Source organism: Cyrtonyx montezumae, unplaced genomic scaffold (assembly GCF_038088225.1).
Source record: "Cyrtonyx montezumae isolate F1298 unplaced genomic scaffold, pur_monq_1.0 scaffold_3, whole genome shotgun sequence".
Lineage (NCBI taxonomy): Eukaryota > Metazoa > Chordata > Aves > Galliformes > Odontophoridae > Cyrtonyx > Cyrtonyx montezumae.
In genome coordinates this window covers 47,105,479-47,128,882 of record NW_027072034.1, presented here as the reverse complement: position 1 = coordinate 47,128,882, position 23,404 = coordinate 47,105,479, and the positions used below count along the sequence as shown (strand labels likewise).

Sequence of the window (23,404 nt, the reverse complement as noted above, 5' to 3'; positions counted from 1 at the left end):
GAAAATTCTTCTTCACTTCGGTTTTTATTGGCTAACACAACTGTCTTTTGAGTCAATCTACATATTATACAATAAGAGAAGCTATGAGTAGAGTCATCAGCAAAATAAAAATCCAGATTAAAAAGGCATAAGCACAAAAGACCTTTTAACTCACTTTCTGCCTCAAGTCGTCAAGTTTTTAATTTTTTTTGGAGACAGATAAAGATATCACATTGCTGCAAGATAGACTTGTATGCATGGAATTTGTTGAAAAATACTCATGAAAAAGTTATACATAAAGTCAACTGATTATTTTATAAATAATTCAAACATTTAATGTTATGATAGCATTCCTGTTTAAAGAATGCTGAAGTTCCCCTGCACAAGGCATGAGACAGAGCTTTATAATGCAGCTGAGTTTTTTGGTCCTACAGCTTCAAGTCCCAGCATGGACATCATACCTAAGCAGTTCACATACTTGAGTAGCACAGCTGCCTTTTTGAAGAGCTACCTGTGTGTAAAGGTATGCTTTCACAACACAATCAGAAGAAATACAGCATGCAAGGTGATGCTATAGCTTTTTCAAGGTTGGGGCAAAAAATAAAGTTTTGCATATTTTCAGGATCAAAAGAAGGGAACATGGAAAAGAAGTAGGTGTTGTTTCCTTATGTCTACATAGTAGAGAAAAGCTCTTCAAATTCACACAGGTAAAAATACTCCTCTTTTAGCATCTTTCTCTTCCTGACCACTGGTAGATATGAAAACTATTGACCCAATGGAAGGAAACATTTTGCAGCGTGCTCAAGGGGAAATGAGGATTGTAATAATTACTGGCAAATAAAAAAAAATCTAATTTAAAAGCTCTAGGAGAAGAATATATATGAAGAACCTGTTTGCATAGATGTATTAGGTGAACCTGAAGGCAATACAGCAAGGCATTGCTAAGACGGAGCCAGGAGGCACAATGTGAAAACAAAGCAGGGCCGGGGGATCTGTTAAAATAGAGGCAATGAGAGACCTCACAAATTGTCACCATGTTCTAGTTACCTGTCTCTGATGACCAAGTTTTACAAATGTGCTTATTTACCTTCTGCTTTGCTTCCCAACTGTAACCCAGATAGCTGGTTCTCCTGTAAACTGCATAATCAGCTCTTTGGCTGGAGGTAACAATTAGGCAAGGGAGGTGGGACTGTCACCACACACAGCTCACCACACACAAGACCTAAGACCAGAACACTGAACACTTGAGTCCACAGCAAGGATTCCCCAAGCTTGTCTACTCGTGATGAACATGTATGTAGGGAGCAGTGTCTCCATTTTCCAGGCAGAACGAAGGCCTCCACTGAACTTCCAAAAGCAAGGCTCAATATCTGGCCATGCCCACTCTTTCTTCCTTCTAGTGTACTGTCCCTGAGCCCCTCAGCTCCCTGCTATGCTCAAAGAATAGAACTTGTTTCTCTGGCCACTCAAAGGGATGTGTACCTGCCCTAGTAACAATGAGATGGTTTCTGAATGTTTCTTGTGCTGTTGAGAGTATCACAGTTCAAAAGTCTTTGGTATTAAACACGAAAGGCTTGAGCCTAGCAATAAGCAGCAAGGGTGATATTTAAGGCAGCAAATGTGAGGCATTTTAGAAGAAATCACTATCCAGTATAGAGTAATAACTCCATAAACCACAAAATTACAAGATCTGTCCCACTGGAAAATAGCCATGAGAGAGAAGCTCTTTCAAATGCATCTCTGACCCGAGAGATAAAATTAGAAAACTCCAAGCTGACTGTTGTGAAACCATTTTTGCCTAGGCCAGTAATTTAGAAAGTTAAGATAAGTGTTTGAGTGGCTGTCCTGAGTTTTTTGAGGACAACGACCATATTGGTACTAACTTTAATGGGGCCAGGATTTTACTCCTGAACTTTGTGCTGTTGATTCAAAGAAGTCAGCATCAAGTATCAGTGCTTGTATGAAGACAGGAGTTAATTCAGGACTGCATTCAGTTTGCCATGGAACTTTACCATTTGCAGGCAAACACTACTACCTTGCTCAAGCACCATGCCTACTTGTATGAGCAAGTTCCTATGAAAACAGGGACATCTAAATAGTTTTTGTGAAAAATACCACCAGAAAAAAAATTGATAGTGTCAAATGACAAACTATAATCCATGGAACACAGAATTGACTTGAAGGAAGGTGTTCATTTGCTCTTAAGAAAAAATTGACTTTTTTCAGGGGAAACTTGAAAGAAGAAAATCCCATCTCCACCAAAGATAGTGATTTTATTTTAAAAAATGGTAACAGTGCTTTGAGTTTAGGAATCTCAACTTCCTCCACTCGGGAAGGTAGCTTGAAAATCTGCTTTCCTAAAGTAGCTTTCCATTATATTTCTGTTTTTTATACAGAGGTGGAAGAAACTAACTCAATTTGCAAAAATTTAGCTGCAATTGAACCTTCATCCACCTTGATTATTAGAAAATATTTGACCAATCCTTGTAAAAAAGTTTGTCTCATTAATATTTGTATATCAATATTGTAAAACTTAAAGAAATTAATAGAAGAATTTATATATTTTTGTATGTGTGTATGTATATATGTATATATATATAAAGTACAGATAGGCACATAGATTTGCAGTAATTAAATCAACATAAAGAAACCCCTGCTCCATTTGAAATGATTTCACAATGCAAAAGTGAATTAATGCACGAAGTATAAATAAATACCAGTTAAATATGTATATTTTTGTTGAGGAAGAATGGACTATCCTGATTTTCTGCACTTTTAAGTAATAGTGGTGTTCAAATTTTTCTGCTACAAAATACATTTATTTTTGTAAATGTTTTTGGAAATCAGGTGAAAAACTCAAATGGGCTGTGTATATGCTGTATTTGAAAGTCATCAGCTTCTAAAATGGCTTTTTTGACCCAGATAGGTCAAATGCTGTTGGCACTCTGGTTTTCAGTCACAAATGCTCCTTTCCTAAATACTGCAGGCCACTCTATCCTGTCCAGAATAGGGTTCTTGTATTCTTCTGTTAGATGAAGACATCTTAAAATTAAAACTGCTGTTTCAGGCTTAAAAATAAATGTAGGCTAAGCTATCATCAGTATGAGGCAAATTCACCCCTTGGGGGAAAAATAAATGCTTACACCGTAAATAGGGATACGTGCTGCAGTATTTCTGAGCATCATGGTGCTGGGAAATCCCTCTGCTGGGCTCTTACATCATGAAACACCATTTCTGGCGTGCTAGGCAGTGACAGTTTAAGTTATGAAATTGCTGTATCATGCAGCAAATCAGAGCTGGCTTTATAGCAAGTCTCATTAATTTCTTCATCCAGAAAGAGCAAATTCTATATGGGAGCATTCTGCATAGCCACCCTGCAGAGCAATAGATTAAAACTGGATTTTAGCATTTACCTCTTGCTCAAATATAAATCAGGAGTTGGTAATGGCAGTTATCCATCAACAGCAATGCAACTGCAGATGAACAGTTTTATGGATAAAAGTAGTGTCCATGTAGTTCATCCTCATGGATGAGGAAGACGCATTTGAAGTAACACCTCTCCAGACTGCAGAGCGTTCTTCTAAAACTCTCACAGTGAGCTTGAGCTCAGGCACAGCAGTTCACGTTGCAGACCCCTGCAGACAGAAGATCCAGAAGGGACACCTACCACAGCCGGCAAGATTCTGCCCCTCGGTTCATACTTGTATTCACCGGGCAGTTGAAAGCCTTACGGAACTCTTCAAAATTGCTCATGGCTCCAATAACTCTGCAAAGAGAAAAGTGGTTGACAGGCAGGTTATCTGACATTAGACACTTGTGTTTTGATGGGCTCACTTCGGGTTGAATTTTCAGGTTTCTCATGTTGTTTCTCCAGACAGAAAAACTAGAAGTTTGGGAGAATTTCCAGTTAAAGCTAATCTAAAGACAATCTTGTTTCATTCTGTGCTTTGAGAAATATCTTATTTTGCTGGAAACTCAATCAAAAACAATTGCAAGTTGTGGATACTATGTCATTTAGAACCATTTTCCAATGGGACTGTTGGCAAGAAAAGTGGGAGATTGGTGGTAGCTTTGTGTAGTGGAACCCTTCTTCCAGCAGCTGCCAAAGTGCTGCACCCAGCACTTAGAGCATGTGAACACACACAATGGGTGTCCTGGAATTACTTCTGCTTGGCTCATGCCAGCCAGGTTCCCATAACAGCCCCTGCCCACAACACACACAAAAACCATCTCCTTGGGATTTTACAGCATGAAGCTGGGGTGGCAGAGCATCTCATCCTTGTGCATCTCAGCTCCCCTGATATTCTGGAAATTAATTTTCTGAGGCTTCTGTTCTGAATGGCTCCCAAGCTCTCTTGCTTCCATCCCAGATGGCATGTTACTGAAAGTGCAGTGCCTCTTCACCTCACACAAGCCAAACAGTGTGCCTGCATTGCAGATTGACACTTTCAGGTACAAGGGAAGTGCTCTTTCTTTGTGTGCAGTCATCCTTGGCTCCTTCTTCCACATCTGTTTTATTTCATGCTGTCAGAAATGATTATTTTACCACTGCTATATTGGGATTGTACTGTTTGCTGATTTCTTTTTTGCATGCTTTTAAGCATCTTGGAATTACTAAGCTGAAATTTGAAATGGTATTAAAGTAAACAGCATTCTGAGTTAAAAGCAGAAAAGTATCTACTAAGGTATTAATTGTATGCCTTTCTCCACTCCTTGTTATGCAGTGGGAAAGCATTTTTCTCCATTGCAGACAATCAGCTTCTCAGGATAGCTCAGCATGGTAGAAAACATTCTTATTACATTGATTAGACTTTCTGTGGATATGAAAATTTGCAGTCAGCTGGTGCAAAATATCTAAAGGTCAGTTCTGTAAGGAGAATTACAAAATGCGCTTGGGGGAACAGCTTTGCCTTCAAGAGCTGCTTATCCAGAACTGCTACTGAACCTGGTGAGTATTATACCTTCAACAGTGTGGACTTCACTTTGAAACTTGATTTCAAAACATGTGAAGTCACAGACTAATATAGAAAATCTACCAATTAAAACTATATAAAACCAAAATCTAGCTAGCAAAACATCTTTATGTGCCCAGAAATGTGGCTTTCCTGCACGTGGTTTGACATTGCCATTAATCATGGAATCAGAAAAGTGGTCTGGATTTCATCCCACTGAACTGTAGCAGACACCTTCCCCTGAAAGGACCACCTTGGGCTTCCTTGACTGCCATCAGAAAGGCTCACCTGCAGAGTCAGGTATTGTAACTTTTTTTAATTTACAGAATGGTGAGATATACCTTCCAAATGCCCATTCTTTTTGAAGTTTGAAGAGAAGCAGGGGTGACTAGCTAAGAAGCACACACGTATGCTCAAGGTACAGATTTTTCATTTCTACCTTCTTTTATGATTATTTTTTATAATTATTTACGAAGGGTTGATTGGGCTTTTTTGGATAGCGAGAATTGTCCATTTGGAAAGTCACTATACTGCTGTTGTAGATACAATGGCCTTGTGACATAAATGAAGAAACTTGGGGGAAGCAGATAATATTAGTTGATATAATTTGAAAGAAGAGACAAGCACCAAAGTTTCTCTTGACATCTGAAATGAAAGTATATTCTGAGTATCTCGCATAAAAATGAAGAGAAAGATTCGTCTCTACTTTCTGATTCAAAATTCATCTGATCTTCACTGTAATTTTCTTCCATAACCTGATTCCTTCAGCTAAATATGAGTTTTTCCTCATGAATGCCTTATCCTCAGGCTCCCCTGTATATTTTGTGATTTGTACCATCTCATGGGACTGTAGCTATGTGATGATTCAGTATGTACTGAAAGGTAAATAAATCTGAGGATTTTAAAAGTCAAGAAATTGTTATTTTACTAAAAGCAAACAGTATAGGAATTATAGAAAATATAACTCTGTAGGCTGAAGATCAGCTGGATAATTCAGTCCTCGCTGATGTGAAGCATTTTTCAGTTGTTAAAAGGCGTGCAGATCTGTATATCACATTTGTTTTATCTTAACTTCTGTGGCAAGTATTACAAAGGTATAGTTGTGCAAATGCAGAGTAAAGAAGTCTACCAAGACCAAGAACTGTCATCTACACTGCTAGCTTACATTAAATTCTTGTTATCAAGTTTGTAGTTTCATTATTTCTTAACCCATTCTTGTTACAAGTACCTCAAGATGTGCTATGTATACTGTGTTTATATATCCAATTTGGATGTGACTCTGTCCAGGGAATATGTTAGAGTACTTGACCCTTTCAGTCTGTGAAGCAACCTCACAGTTACCCTGTGAAGGCAGTGTTGCTATTTTTCTTTTACCAGGAGAGAACTGGGGCAAAGGATGCTCATATCCCAGTTCCATTTTTCGTCAGTAGAAAGTGATAGGCATTTCCAGAAAGCAACTGATCTGCTGTACTGGAGACATTTTCACTATAAATCAGTGTGTGGAATCAACATCCTTCCCCCAGATAAAGAGGTAACATAGCCACATAAGTGAGGGCAAATACACAATTCGTAGTTAAGTAAATGCAACAGGCATGAATCTCAGCAGAAACAACTTGATGGTTATGTATACTGTGTAAATGCAGAGAAATAAACTCTGGCCTCATAATTCTGATGTAGTCTTTAAAGCTTCCTCCTTTTGCGGCCTCTTCTTGATGTTCAGTGATCATGTGAGCCTTTCAGAAGCCCCTTGGGCAAAGATGCAGACAAGCTGTTCTGACTGGATTACTACAGCTCTTTCAAGCACTGCGCCTCTTGAAGGCCAACTGAAGAGCTCAGTCCTGAACTAAACTTAGAGGGCATGTTTTGCTTTGCATTTCTACCTGTTCACCATCATTTTAATTCAAAGCACTCTCTTTAAAACTTTTACTGAGCTCAGGCAGATTAAATCAAGAACCTTCCTAATATTCATTGTTTTCTGATCTAGAATTGCATAGGAAAAGAGAAGTGATAGATAAGACGTTTCATATATTCAGGTCTTGATTGTAGAATGTCACAGGGATCAGAGAACGTTCTGATTCAAATGCTATAGAAGGTAGATGCAAGCCTCTCATTTTTACAGACCATTTGTAATAGCAGAATATAAGCTAATAAAAGCACTCAAATTTCAGTCTAGACCAAAAGCACAGTCTGATTTTGTTTGCTTTTAAACTTCTCTTAACATGCTAAATTTCTGCAGTTGTGTGCTGCAGTGATTGATTCTGTAAGTATACTGAGTGAATACATTATTTGCACTACCTGAACATAGGAGGGCTGTGAGCTCCAATATATATTTGTTCTCTTGCAGACTCTGATCTAAAGGAGTTGCATCTTACCTAATAAAAGATAAAAAGAAGAAATAGGCATATTATTTAGGGTAAATTTGTAAGCAAAGCAGAATGCAATGTCACAGTTTTGAGTATGCTTGTTACTTACTGAATGTTCAAAATTGAATGACTTCACCAACTCTTATTTTTGCTTTACCTTTTCTTTGCTCTCTTAATATATTCTCCTGTTTCTTAAATCCCTTAATGGATCCAGTCTTCACCTACTGTTATTTTCCACCCACTCATTCTCACCATCTAACCATAACCATTTTACCATTTCTCTGCTTTTGAGATACTCTTAATTGCAGTTTGCTTTTCAGATATGAGAACATCTCACATTTTAATAATTACTACGTATATTTCTTTGTTTCAAAGCCATGTAATGCACAGAAGGTACATGTAATGATGCTGCTCATCTCTAGAATTGTGTCTACATTACCTGACATTTGTTCCATATTGAAAAGGTGGTTTCTTTTGAAATGAAATATTTTTCAACTTTCAATCAGTGGTCCCCAGTTCATTATTCCTAAGAGAATATTTGGCACAATTGTAACTGAACACTATGCAAGGTAAAGAAACTATTAGCACAGCTGAATAATCCCTCTTATGCTCTTATGCACTGAAAAACTCAATTTATCAGCCCTTACCTAAGTCCCTATGTTGAATGTTTAATGACAACAAAATCCTTTAAGCCAGACCAACCACCCAGGATCTATGAACTTCAATATAAACTACCCATATGCAGTCTTTTCATCTGTTAATATCATCAAACCTAAGTGGTCATAGATGTGTATGTACACTGCTACATTGACTCTTGACAGGAAAGAAATGATTTTCAGCTGGGGTTGGTTAAAAACTGACACTGATTGCATTGGGTCCCATTTCTTCAGTTTCAGATGATTCATTCATTCTGGTGGTTAGGGCAGTTTTTTAGCTCAATTTTTACTCCTCATACAATGAGTTTATCAAGTGCTTTTAACCAAATAAATCACTTCTGATTCTCCCCTTTGTTCTACTTATTTTCTTAAAAACACATCCTCTATCAAAGTTACACCACTGTGCATTTAGCATACAGCAAACGAAGATGTGAAGAAAAACAAAATAGAAAAAAAAAACACAAAGACTTTTCTCATTTCTGCCTAGTTTCAATGAACAACATGCTCAGTAATAGATGGTGGTAGTATACTTATTCCAGGAGTTTATGTAGGATAAAGTACTGGTGGAAAGCAGTGATAAAATGATGCATAGTACAAGTACTGGAAAAGCAGGATGCTAATACTGAAAGAGGTTAAAGAGGCAATATGTGTGAAATAACCCTTGCAGTAGATGGGAGCAGCAAGAAGGAAGAGAGCTGCCACGAGAACACTGTACAAAGCAGAAGATAAACTTAAGCAGTTCTGACACAACACATAGATGTGTAAGAAGAGAGAAAGAGAAAAGAAATAATAGACCTGTGTAAATGATTCTCTACTTATATCCTCAAAATTCTGGGTCTGATTGGTATAGATTGTTGAAACAAAGCAGCCTAATGTTTGTACTGTACATTACACAGGTCCATAGATGGGTTCTCTGAACACATTTGTACTACTCACATGGGCATAACTCAGAAAGAAAAGCTGGTTGTGCGTGAAGTCAAGGCCTGGCAGTAAAGGCTCTTCTTCTCCTCCTCTTTTTTCTCTAATCCATCTCCTGTATGCCTGATAAGAAGGAGATGTACTAAGTGCCTTTCAGTGACACGAGTATAACTTTCTCTGTTCTTTTTAAATAACCTGTTCCAGACATTTTTCATGTACTTACTCTGAAAGCCTCTCGCAAACCTCCATTATCTGCAATGTTTTCTGCCAAGGTCCTCTTGCCATTCACCTGGCAGAATGAAAAGACATCCATCATTTGACCTGTTTCTGAACTTCCTTCTTGATCATCTTCAAGAGACAGAGTGAAAAATAAAGGAAGGCAAGAACAACACAGTTTCAAGCACCATATCTCTGGTTAAGAAAACTGGTTTTAAATGTGAATACTGTCAGTAGATAATTCTTAGCAATGAGTTATCCTGGCTCAGAGCCTAGGTCTCTGCAGCACAAAATGGAAATGCACACAAAAATTCTGTTCCTGATCTTTAAGCTGAGCATCAATTACTTTACCCAGAAGGCTGTTTTTCTCTGGTTACACCTAAGATCTAGTAGCCCCTTTCTTAAACTTATGTAAGAGGTTATGTTTGTTTCTTTACATAATTTTTAATGTACTACTGGGATGCTAAAATAACGGTTAAGTCATAACATAAAATAGCATAATTAAAATAGCTGTCAGAGTCTGAATTGAAATTGATAGTAGTTTCAGTGTTCTAAAAATATCTGTGAAGGAGATTCATGTTGCTTTCCCCCATTATTCATTCCAAGAGCAAACATAATGGTAACAAGAGTATACTGTATCTGAACTTTCTGAAAAAGTCAGTCTCTTGGTATTAGAAAATGCAATATCATCACAAAGAACTAATTTCTGCAAGTGCAGCATTGCCTCTGATCACCCAGCAGAGAGGGTCTTAGTGCTACCAGACTGTACTTGTAATTAAGCTGTTTTGCTCTTTACTATGCCTAAAATGAGAAATGTAATTGAGCTCAGTTTTAAGCTAAGCACTGAAGGTCAATGATTGCCTGCAAATCCTCCAATGACAGGCTCCCCCATTCCTTAGGGAATGAGTATAGAGGGTATGGGTTCAGAAACTACCTTTGTTTCATGTTTATAAAAGAGGAGAAAACAGAGTAGAAAAATTAAATGGACATGTCCAGGTTTGTGAATACATCTTCACCACTTTGTGTAGGCAAGCATCCAGGTCAGAACCAAGTCATCTTGCTTGGCACCTGGTAAGGGTGTAACAAGGAGAAATGAGAGAAGTGGAAAGTGCATCCCCTTTCCTACCTGTTGTCCATCCACTCAGAATGCTGGAGTGGATATGGGAGAGAGTGGATATGGGAGAGAGATGATGAGGAGAAAAGACACCAGGAAATATGCATATGTATCAATTGTCTTTTTTTTTTTTTTTCTGGCCTCCATCCTTGCACATTTTTCTTTCAGTGATCTTGTGAAGTAGACCAATTTACAGCATAAGATGGCAGCAATCCTGCAGCGGCATGTGAGCCAAAGGTCATTTTAATAAGTGGAAGAAGTCTTTCTGTTGATCTCAGGCAGCTCAGGATCAGGTATCTGAGACTACTGTGTATAGACAGTTCATGACAGGGCTCAAGGACCAAGATAAGTCCTTTATTTGATCAGATGACTTTATGAGATTACTGCACTCTGAAGCTATTTCTATATCCACTTTTTCTTTCATTATCCCTCTTTTTTGGAGACATTTTTATTGTAAACTGAATGAGAAAGAGGAAGAGTAAATAGGTTTCTTGATTCATGTAAAATATTTGTACAGGAATAAAAAACCTGCAGAATATATGAATATTTATGTAAACAACTGGCAGAAAAAGCCCTTTGCATGCATACTTCTTTGTTCAGAAGCTATAAAACACAGTAGAAAATATCAAGATTTTTTTTCTATTCTCTAAAACATGCTATAGGTTATTTCACAGAAATAGGAGGAAAAAGCCTGACAGATTACAAGGCTTTGGGTAACAGAATCTCCCTGTAACCCCATCCGCCAGCTTCCAGAGTGGTGGGGAAGAAAATTCACCTGTACACTAAGAGACATCCATAGGAAGTAAAGCTGACAGCCGAGCCAAGGGCAGGAGCATTAGAGTAACAATCATCTTCACCAAGCAGATTTGGTTGACCTCTAAGTGACATTTTGTACTGATAGTTCCTGTCCTATAGATATTCAGGAAAAAGCCTGAGAATTTATATTTGCAAATTACCTTATATGAAGTATTTCAACTCTTAGTTGATGGACTTCAAATTGGACTACAGAATGGTCTCAGTGCCTCTGAGACTAATACAAACAGCCTAGTTAAAGTATTGAAAATATTGTTGAGCATCCAGTGCAACATCTCAGTTCTTGATAGGCAAAGAATTTATTGTATTTATGCTTCTAGAATGTAAGTAGAGGCGATTATATTGAGTAGAGGGGTGAACATGTGTTTTATCCTGAAAATTAAGATTAAAATCATATCCCAGGCAACATTACTGGAATTCTAGCCATTGGTTTCAGAAGGCCTAGAATTTATCCTATTTATCCATTGTCTGGGATACTTAGATAAATTGTACATTTTCAGAGAAGCCTCTATCTCTGATAGACAATGAAACAGAAACCATTCTCAGTCATTTTCTACGAGTTTTTGCTGTCATACTCCCTTCATTTGGGTCTGTGTGCACACATGAAAGAAAGAGCTGACTGTGAAATAAAGTAGAGTTTATGTACCTTCTTCTAAAGCTGTAATAAATAACAAGAATTTTTAAAGGACTGTATAAAACATGCTATTATATTCTTCTTTCTAAAAAGAGAGGCTGCTCAGTTTTCATTACTGATCTCATCTCCAGAAGACATTCAACATGCTCACAGAAATTAGACCAGCCCTGCCAAGTGACTTTCTCTTCTTCCTCTGTTTCCAATATGATGTGATAGGGAGAAGCTCTTTAGCTCTGTCACCAGTGTAAGGGTACTGGTATTTGACTTGACTAATCAAATCTGACAGACAATTTTGATCACAATTATTCACTTCAGAAAATGATTTGTTGTGAGAAATGAAGGCAGGAGTGAAATATCCCAATATGTTTGGATTTATGAACAGATAGTGTTTTCAATCACTGGCATTTTACATACATGTAAGCTAGCTCTCTTCCAGTAGTAATTGTTGTATTGATTAATCATGCATTTTGTTTTCTCTTTAAATTTTTCTTCAGAGCCAGTTGTCCACCAAGGGTCTAAATTTCCATTTTTGTCATATTTCCGACCTTCAGAATAAAGAAAGAAAGCTTTTTTAGCAAAAAAAAAAAAAAAAAAGAAAAGAAAAAAGGAAAAAAAAGGCAAAGCAAAACAAAAGCAAGAAAACAAGAAAATAACAACAACAACAAAACATAATAAGCAAAACATACCTTTACAGTTTTGTAATCTAGCACTTGCACAAAAATTAGAGGTAAACGCAAGTGTGTATACAAAATAGTTAATATAGCAGGCAAAATCTTGACTTGGGTCAACTCAGTGTTAAACAGCTTGCATTCTATTTATAGTTCTCCTTCTCATTTTGAGAAAAAAATAGTAATGATTATTGAATTCTATAGTATGTTTTATAGTTATATGAGGCATATGAGCTTTCTTGTAAATAAAATTGTACTTTTCTTCCTTGACCTTTAATTCTGCAAACCTGATGATGACTAAATTTATTCTCTGCTATTCTCTTAGTATAGTCATGAAAAAAAATGATAAATCAAAGGCTACGGTGGGCTTCTGTAATGCCAGCTCAAGTCATTCTTCACTGGCATGCAACAATTACACACTTGATCTACAAAAACAAAAACAAAAAACAATCCTGTGTCATGGGAATTTCTGAAATTTCCGTTTTTTGTTTGGAGTAAAACCATTGAGCTATATTTATGGAAGCAAGAAAGCAAGGAGAATACATATGTTCCATTCCATAGACTGGTGGTTGCAGCAATGACTCAGGGAAAATTCAGCCTTGCTCCATCTCATTTGTAGAAGAGCATCTTATCTTGTCTGCAGCCCATCAGAGCAGGAACCTAAGATTTTCTTCACTGAACCCCGACCAGGTTCTTAGCTTCCCATTAGAGAAATAAATATATAGGGAATTTATCACCCTGAACAAGGCAGCACATTTTCAGAAAATAAACCATTGTTAAGAAAACACAATACACAAATGATCTTTCTGTCATCTTCACAAATTTCTCAACTTCTGTAAGAAAAATAAAAGTTATCAACATATGGATTAGCACTCACCATTACTATCAAATCCATGAGTAAACTCATGGCCAACAATTACTCCTATGGCACCGTAGCTTAATGACCTGTAACACAAAGAAGCATTTTCCTCAGAAAGCATCTACACTCATGAACATCAAAGTACAGAATACAGGAGATCAAAGAGTTTTCTATGTCGGGAAAGATCATTATAAAGACTGTGGGGGGGGTGGGTGGAAATAGAACTAAAAATCACGGTGCACAGTTTTGACTTTATATTGTTGAAAGTCTAAAGATTAAATTCTTCCTTCTTTAAAAATAATCTTCAACATAAAATTTAAAAAAGCAAGGTGGTGGTTCACTCTTCCAACCAAATCTCTTATTAGCATAATCTGAGCATAATCTGCACGATTATTAGCACAATTATTAGCATAATTATTAGTATAATCTGAATGTCTTCTTCATATGATTGCATGAAGTATATTATGAGGCCGGGACAGAGTTACAGTTGGAATTCTTTTCTTAATGTAGTCATGAACAAAAAAAAAAACACAAAAAACATAGATTAAAGGCTACAGAGGGCTTCTGTAATGCCAGCTCAAATCATTCCTTAATGATTTGAAGCATTGATTGACTTAGCATGTAGCTAACGGACTTGCAAATTATTGACTTCAGTTTGTAAAGCATTAAATGGATCTTCCTTCAGTTTTCAAACTGAAGTTATACAATTTCCATGCACCTACATAGGAACAGTACATGATCTTCAGTTATATCTAATGCACTGGAAAGCAAGAATAGAGCAAAATGTTCTGTATTCCCAATTGATGAAAAACAAAACAAAACAAAACAAAACATACTTTCCTTGTTATATCTGAATAAGCATGCATCTTGGACAAATAGAAAGGAAAGGTTCAGTTGTCTGATATCAAATGCAGAGGATATTGGGGGAGGGGAGAGTTATCTACTAAATTCATCTTCCAATTTCTTGTTACTTGTGATTTTAATTATTTCAGTTATTGAGATGCCATACTTCAAAGTAGCTTAGAGTATTACTAACAGATTGTATTGAAACAGGAGAAAGGCTGAGGGGTTTGAAGTAACATGTTATTACTGGACCTAATGATCCATAGCACTCTAATTACTCATCTCACTCATATCCAAAAAGTATTATATGATTTAATTCCCCTTACTCCCATGGCAATTCTTCATTCTTTTTTTTTTTTTCTTTCCTGAAAGGTAATTTTCATGTGATAAAATCTTCCCTACTGTTTCCCCCCCCCACTACTATTACAAATTTTCATCAAAAAATCTTGGTTGAAATGAAAATAGAGCAATGAAAATATTGCCCTTTCATGTGACAAATTTGCAATCTTGTGTAGCACACAGTGATAATGATCCATAGTAAATGTGCTAGATTAGACTAATTTTCCACATCTGAAATAAAGTAGTTACATAGGATATTTGACTGCTAAAGAATGTCAGGAAACCTGCAAAGAGGTCAAGAAGAACTAATGAGCTCTGTTACTAATTGCATCTTATTTAGTGATAGATGGCAGGCAAAAGCAGCAGTCTGGTACCCAGACAAACCTAGGGCTTTCCCTAGATCCAAAGGATAAGATTTGGAGTGAATGTTGTCCTTTCCTTCTATGTACCCCTTTCAGAATTTTGTCCAGCTCAACAACAGTTTTATAAAAAATGTTCCCAGGTCCACTCATGCTCTTCACTTTTGGCAAATAGCCAGACAGAGATGGAGAGGATTAGATGAAGTCCAACAGGTACCATATTGCAGGGGAACATTCTGGGACTGGAGAGGCTCTGAGGGCTGTAAGTTACTGACTCAGCCTGATGTCTCTGTTTCACATAACCAAAGAATCATAGAGGTTGGAAAAGAACCTCTGGAGATAACTAGTCCATCCCCCCTGCTAAAGCAGTTTCCCTTTCAATATATTTCAATATATCTGTCACAGAAGACTCATAACTATGAATAATGACATTTGAATGGTATTTTATTTCGGGTACTGAGATGTAAAGTGACAACTCAACTTCCTTTTATGCAAATAGATGTAGTTTTTTATAGTGGTTATGCTGAAACTGGACACTAAAACTGCACTGAATGTTTAATATTTGCTAAATCAGTTTTCCAGCAAGTGTTAATGACTTTTTGATGTTTTTGTTGTTGTTGTTGTTGTTTCGGTGCCATGTACTATTTCTTTTAAGCAAACAGAAAACAGATCTGGAATATTTCAAGGGCAAAAGCAATCTGTTGCCTGATATTAAACAGATACATTTGTTTACTAAATTTCATTTTGATACGTAACTCAAGCAAAACCAATTTAAGGTGAGGTAACCTTAAAAGAACAATAAGTACAATTCCTTGAAAGAATCACAATTCTACTAGTGTGGTAGAAGGTCAGAGTACAGACAATCTCTTCAAAAGGTAAAGCTGGAAAAAGGTCTGCAGTAGCCACAGCAGAAAATAAGTTCTCCTTAAGTAGAAAGTACTTTTCTCTGTCCCTAAGTAACACTTACCAAATCACCTGGTTCATAAGAATTCACTTTGAATACAAATTCATTTGTTCCTAAATTGAATGTTTCTTCCTACATATACTGCAAAATTTCCTGTTTACATGGACACATCCAGGTTAGAAGATGGCAAACCCAAAATGTTAAAAGTTTGAATTTAGTTTTTTAGCAAATACACATTAAGGGTATGTTTCAGCAGTAATTGACTCTGTATAACTACAAAATAACTTTTAGAAACCGCTCTAAGAGACTTCTTCCTGGTCTGATCCTTCCCTAAAATAGAAAGATATTAGACTGCATTGAAGGAGTCATTTTTCAAAATTAAATATATGTGACCTATAATTACTCTTCTTCAGCTACAGTAGTGCATGGGTTCTGCTCAGGCAATCACTATATACATGGAGATATTCTCCTGCACCTCAGCAAGCACAGGAGAAGACTTACTGTTAATCTTAGATATTAGCAGAAATGGAGCAAAAAACTGATAATAAAAGGCTTCTCAGGGTATTCAGTTCCATTCGAGAAGTGTTAGTTACTTGATTTACAATTCCTTTTAATACCTGCCCTGTGCACACTGCTACATCTGCATCCTATAGCAATGAAACACTTCCACTCAGGTGCACTTAATTAGCAATTCCTGTGAGAAATCAATCATCAGTTTAAGACAACAGCCACACATTCTGCTCCCAAGGGTAAGAAAAGTTACTGCACAGAGCAGCAGTTTTCTAAGTATGTTTTCAATAATAAAATCAGGATACATCAGGGAAGAACATACAAACCAAGGGGTGAGCTCTCTGAACACTAACAGTATTACTGTGCTCAACCTGTTGGCTGTCTTCAGTAGGATGGCTTTTTTCTCTATACCCTCCTCTTAGTTTGTATGTATTCCTAAAACTTTAACCTATTTTTCCCCATTTCCAGTTATAAGAGGTTCCCTGGTGAAGTACTTACCTGGGATACTCTGTTCCCCAGAAGAAGGGTTTTTGTAATTCTCCTGCTGGGAATCCTGTAATAAAAATTATATATTTAATTATGGGGTTATACAGCTAAATAACAAAACCTAAGTTTGGATTTGCGACTCTAATTCTTCCATTTCAGAAGGTTTTGCTTATTTAAGCTTTCTCTTGGGTGGTACATTCATAACATGATGGAGAAGATATCTGAGAAGAAGGGATCTCCCCCCTTCAAGATCTTAATGGCAACTACATGCTGGATTGCAAGATCTTTATTTTCTTCCATGGCATATGTGTGCATTTGTGTATGTGTTCTGTCAATAAACAGCTACTGCTGAAAACAATGAAAGAAAGCCAAGTTGATCGTCCTCAGACATGTTGACAGATCAACAAAGAATATACAGACAAAATGCAACAAGAATTAGGAAACTTAGCTTAGAGAGGATTCTGTGTATCAAGAGATATAAGAAAGTGATAAAATGTCATCTTAATTATAGTCTGTGAAAGTCAAAGGTAAAGGAACTTGAGCATTTCAGTAAAGGAGGGCTGTAGGCAATCAAGGCTGTAGCACCAGTCTGGCTACAGGATTACCTGGTTGCTTTTTCATTTGTGGGTAAATGAACCCGTAGCTAAAACCCACAATCAGTGGAGAGACTCCAGTGACATCATCTACTGATGTTGCACATAGAAACCAGTAAAGTTCCTTGATCAAAGTCACAGGACTATTTTGAATTGTTGGGTGACATTTCAGAGACATTATTCTGAAGACAACTGAGTTGAACATGGTAACAATTTAACAACCTAAAGAGCTGATAAATAAAGCAGATGTCTGTATTCAGAGTTTTCAAACACTGGTGAAAATTGCAGTTTATCTGGGACCCAATATGGAATTCAGTGTCTTGCATGAGGAATTCCCATGCTCAAAGCATGAGCTTACATCTGCTTCTGAGGTTACCCAACATGGACATCTCCTTGTCAACAATTCTCTGATGATTCACTTATTTTCCCAGGAATCTCTGCTTCACCTTCATGAAGCTCTCTGCAAGAAATCGCTTGATGAAATCAAATTGATTTGACCCTATCTAATTTTCTTGTTGACAAAAAGGATATGGACTTTTTAATAAGTGTTCAGGCAAAATATGTCCTTTCCTTCCAAAGTCTTTAAATACATTATACTGAGCGTAATTCACATCAAATGATAACAGTATGTCTTATGTCCTCCTGGCCATCTGCTTTTTTCCATTGCTCCTCCCTATCTGCCTTGACCACCAATTTGTCATTTGTTTAAAAAAAGTGTCATTTTCAAACTCATTTTCTGAGTACTTTTTTTCCTCTTACTTCTGCAGATGCTGTTGTGTTGTGTTTTTTGTTTTTTTTTGTTTGTTTTGTTTTTTCAGACATATTATGAATTGCTTTTCCAGGGCTACAAAAGACAATTTTACCAATATCAAGGACAAAGCTTTCCTGATCTGATTCTCCTCGTTTCCCAGCACACACGGAAGGGTATTTACTACATGTGCTTTAAAACATCTCGTAGTAATGGTACACTGGAACATTCTGATGAAAAGCTTTGATAAGCTGATAGAAGAACAAAATACACAAAGGCCAACAGAATTATTCAAGAACAGGGCTGTGGCACATTGGTGTAAGTAAATGACATTCCCCCTCGCCATGTTGGAACATACAGTATTCTAACAGGACTGATTCTGTAGTAATTCATCTAATTACTTGCCCATGTTGGTTCACACGACCTGAACCTTCAGTGGCATGTTCACAGGCATTTTTTGACTAGTATAGGTTGTCACTGACTTTCTGTGCTAAGTACCATTTGGTACTAAGAGTTGGAAATGTAGTCTAAACTAGATTGTGTGCTTCCTTCCAAACTTCAAATCTCAGTAAAGACCTCTGGACTTGTAAAAGATATCACTCAATGAAAGAAGTGTTAGAGTCCACTAACCCTTGAATGGCCCTCTCTCCCAATAGCAGATAAGAGAACTGTGGACAAAATGAAGAAATGAGATCGTAGTGGAGATGGTACGATCCAAGGTAAAGCAATCCCCAATAAATCATATCTAGGGATTACACAATCCTGGAACAGAGCCTTGTGCCTTCCACCACATCAAGATAGATGCAGCGCTCCTGGTGTGGCCTCACCAGTGCAGAACAGTGGGGCAGGATCACTTCCCTCACTCTGCTAGACACGCATCTTTTGATGCAGCCTAGGATATTGTTGGCTTTCTGGGTTGTGAGGGCACATTGCTGGCTTGTGTCCAGTTTGCCAGCCACTAGCACCCTCAGGTCCTTTTTGGCAGGGCTATGCTTTATCTTTGCAACCCCCAGCTTGGGGGGGTTGCAGCACAGGTGCAATACCTTGCACTTGTTTAAATATTCCCCAGCCTACTCCTTCTCAACAGAAGGTAAATCTCCTTGCTCCAGGTTTTCCCTCTGCTCTCTAGTATTTCTGAAAGTCAGTCTTACCAGTAAAGACTGAGGCAATGAAGATTGAGCACTTCAACCTTTCTTATGTCATTTGTCACCAGGTCCCCGGAACCATTCAGCACTGAGCCCAAATTTTTCCCTAGACTTTCTTTAGGTATTGCTTTTGAATTCTTCGTAAGATTCACCTTCAAGTAGGCTTTGTCTTCTCTAATACCTGTATCTGGACACTTGGAAAGTGACTTCTTGCTGTATTTTACTCTTGTTCATCTTATTTCTCTGAACCATGGGAGCATTTCAAGCAGTGGAGCAGATCTTGCTAACTTTAACAATTTCACTATGAACTTATGCTTATCTTGAAGCTCTGGCATAAGCATTCACCTGCACAGGACTACTTTTAACTTAATTGAATGGATTTAGATCCCCTTTATCCATTATATCAATTTTCAGCCTCTTTCCCCAGCAAGGTGCTATGAAGTTTGTAGGAATATATTTCAAAGTTGAAACAGTTTTTTCATTTGGTTGGTTTTGTTTTGTGGTTGTTAAGTTGTTCTTTTTGTTTGTTTGTTTTCAGTTTTATGTTGGTTTCCTGCTAATAATGAATCAATTTACCAGCTATATACCATATGGTATTATACATATTGTGGAGATGAACAACCTGAGAGTCAGAGGAACAGTGTTACCTCTCCAGAGAGACACAATGACATTGCATCTAATAGATCACTGTAACTAAGCAAACTCATAATGGATGAAGTAAACTAAAACTAATTGAGATGGCTAACTAATCATGAATAAACTTAGAGTTCAAATCTAAATATGAATTAAAACTGCATAGTTTAATGGCATTATTCATTTATATTGAATAACTAAAAAAAGATCAGCAAAGCACATTCAAAGCCAGTGCATTTACAATTTCCAGTAATTAGCTGGTTTGTTTAAAGCAACTTCTGACAAGCTAGTGATTCCAGAACATAACTGTCAGATGTGGGAGACAGCTGTGCTGAGATGTCAACATACAGGGTTCTTTGCTGATTACTGTACTAGCTGTTCTCAGACAAGTTTAAAAACTATAACGTTTTATTTCAAGTGTCACTGAATGAATTCAGATTGAGAGCCTGAAACAGTTAAGGTGTAAGCAGAAGAATAACTGTGAGTAAAGGACTGTGAGTATACAGAACATGAAAATTATGAGGGTGCTGTTTAGTTACCTAAAAACATAATTAAAGGCAGGATAAAAATTTAAAATGACTCCATAGGCTTGGAGCTCCACTGAATCTTTCACCAGTGCCTTCTGATACACCTTTGTACGGCACTCCTGGAACATGCATTCTGCCAGTCTTAGTGAGACAGTCTCCAGCAAGTCCTGTCTCAATGATGGACAGATGTAAAGCATCTCAGCTTTGGCCTACGCATATGAAGGTGATTAGGATCAAATGTTCAGTCATAACACTGACCTAAATCCTATACCTAATTTCCAGTTTTATCCTGTGGACAAAAACTTAGATCATGGGGGGGGGGCACAGTGACTGTTTTAGACTGCACATGAATAAGAAGTGTAGCTTTCTGAGTAGTAGTGAATACATGCATTAATAGATAAAGAGAAAAGGTGGTCTTAAAGGAGAGGACTCAGCAACTTTTGTTTCAACTTGTGGCTCTGTTTCCACTTCGCCTGACAAAAGCAGGCCTTTGTTGACAATGAAACCAAAATGATGGTTAGTGGGTGGCTGAGGAGTACTACGTGCTAAGGGACTAAGAAATATGTCTTTCCAAAGGCAACAACTCTCCAGATTCCTCAGATTAAAAAAATAAAATACTCAGAAAAACTCGTATTTGAAACACTGATATGCAAGAATTTTAGGAAGAATAAATAAGAAATGAGTTTAAGGATCATACACCATCTCACCTGTGACTGTAATTAAATAACAGAGAATACTGGCCATTAGTAAAGTGGAAAAATTGAAGACAAGGGCTCACTTAAGAACACTTAAAGCTTACTTAATAACAGGACTCAGAAAGTATTCAGTCCATATCTGTTGTGTTCATTAACCTTCTGGAATCTAATGGAGCACTTAAAACTACTTCATCAGTAACCTTCCAATTAGTCCAGCTCTTAAGGGAAGAAAAATTGGTCCTACATGGAATCCCCTGATCCTCCTCTGGCCATAGTACTGCATGCTGTTTGCCAGTGCTTGCCTGGCTATAGGCAAGATAAGAGCTTGCCCCTGCAACTCATGGCATCAGCCAGCTGCCAGCAGTGATATCTGCATGCCACTTTCTATAAAGATGATACTTACTGTCTAATATGAGCCCTCATCTGTGGTTTTCCCTGTGGATGCTAATTTGAACATAATTTCAAAATTCTACTTTAGATTATATCTTCTTCCTCTAATATGTAATGAAGCTGCTCTCAAAAGAGTCCTCTTGACTTTCACTAGAAAACCACAGTACAAGCACATATGACTTAGAAGAAGCATAGTTATAAAAATACAGAGATAATATCAACAGTTTTTAATTATCTGATACATCTATTCAGGCTCACACCTCATAGAGAGAGTTGCTTATATTTTCCTCTGTTAATTGTAAACCCACTTTTCATTACTGTTTACATCCCACAAATGCTACTTTTTCTGACATATTCTGGTGACACGTATGTCTACACTTGGAAAGAAAATTAAATACACCAAATGTCTAATGAGCAGTTCTCTTCTACCCTTCACATTTTCAGCCAGTATTTCAGTGCTGTAGTGAAAGAAAACCTTTTCTTCAACAGAAGTACACTAGCATACTTTGATTATCACTTGTACCTATTTTCAGCATGTATTTATTGACTGCTCTGGAGCTCATTAAAATAAACACTCTCATTGGGAAAGTATTTTTGTGTTCCAGTGATCATAATTAAAAAAGATAGTATTCACGCTGCTTATATTATATGAAGTGTACTTAGATATCTCTGTGGCATCTAAACACAATGATAGGTACCTGTTGTCCTTGTTAAGTACCTATAATTGAAGAGAAATCAACTAGCAAATACTAATAAAATTATATTTAGAATTTAGGTGAGTAGCAACCATTATAAACATGCATTGCTGTTAATCTAAGACGCTTTGGAAGAAAAAATTGGAAATAAGTAGAACTCATGCATGGATAGCATCAGGAGTAAACTTTCATAAGATAAATGTACCTCATTTTATAAATTTGTTCTTTGAAGCATATCTTAGCTTGCTACTTATTTTTCCTTTGCAAATATTAACAGAATTGTTGGCCATTCAAGTTATCAATAGTTTACTAATGAAAATGAAATGAAGTAATAGTAAACATAAAGGGTATTTGCACTGAAGCATGGCAGAATTCATTGCAATCTCTGCACATTGATGTTTTGCAGTATTCTCCCAAATCTAGCCATTTTCTAAGTCATCTAGTTTCTACTGTCTATTAATTTTCACTTTCAGTGAAGAAAGACCTTTTCTTTCTAGCAATTGGGTAGTCACTATGACATTAAAAACTCTAACAACTTGCCCTTACATGAAGATTGTATGAAGATTGCAGCAATTTCTTATGTGACACTTATGTCAGTAATAGATTATATTGACAAGAGAATTTATTATCCTCTTGCCAGGAGCGTGCCAGAGACCTCCCTGTGCAAAAGAAAAGCATCTTCTTAGAAGTGATCAGAATTGCCATGTTCTCCTCCACTTCTGCAGGTACCTGGTGGCAGCTCCTTTTCAGAATTCTTGGTTCAAAGGCACAGAGTGCCTTTTTCCTAAATTGTTTCATGAAGCCCTCAGTGGCTAATTGAGTTTGGAATTACTGCAGTTATGCTGATAATATCACATAGTACATTTCTGTTTCCAAATTGAGGGACCTCAGTTCTCGGAATCAACTTTGCAACCAAGATTTTTTCAGTTAATGTATAAACTTCTTTCCAGAAACAACTTGCATTATGCATTTTAAAATTTGGTTTTCTCAAATACCATTTCTTAGTAAATTCACTTACCAAGAGCAGAAATAGATGGGCCTTGAACACAGTAAAATCTAGTTTGCCTACTGAAGAGCAAGAGCACTCAAGAAGATAAAGAGCCTACCTAGCTCGTTCTCTGCTCTCCAGCAGCAACCAGCTGTTCTGCTAAAGGGAAAGGTTCAGGAAAAGAGTTTTGGGAATCTGTGAGGCGGTTTTACTAGTATAACTTTCTACCTTCAGCAATCAGTAGCAGAGGGATCTGTCCTGGATCAGTCTCTACCTGTCTGTTCCTTTGTTCAGGAGCAAACACGCTTTTTTTCAGATTGTTTCCTGATGAAGTGACCAACACTTCAAATTCCTTCAAATATTTTGAAAACAGTTAA

At 37.1% G+C, this 23,404-nt stretch overlaps 1 protein-coding gene across 1 annotated transcript in view; it reads right to left on the bottom strand.

The window, feature by feature from the left end:
- Nucleotides 1–2,190: 2,190 nt before the first annotated feature.
- PHEX (phosphate regulating endopeptidase X-linked) overlaps nucleotides 2,191–23,404 on the bottom strand; it is a 92,493-nt gene continuing 71,279 nt past the window's right edge. The window contains exons 16-22 of the mRNA XM_065741463.1: nucleotides 16,626–16,680; nucleotides 13,191–13,258; nucleotides 12,060–12,190; nucleotides 9,092–9,157; nucleotides 8,887–8,991; nucleotides 7,227–7,303; nucleotides 2,191–3,745 (exon numbers count right to left, since the gene is read on the bottom strand). Coding sequence (XP_065597535.1) covers nucleotides 3,643–3,745; nucleotides 7,227–7,303; nucleotides 8,887–8,991; nucleotides 9,092–9,157; nucleotides 12,060–12,190; nucleotides 13,191–13,258; nucleotides 16,626–16,680 — 605 coding nt within the window. The 3' untranslated portion in view covers nucleotides 2,191–3,642. The remainder of the gene's footprint in view (nucleotides 3,746–7,226; nucleotides 7,304–8,886; nucleotides 8,992–9,091; nucleotides 9,158–12,059; nucleotides 12,191–13,190; nucleotides 13,259–16,625; nucleotides 16,681–23,404) is intronic.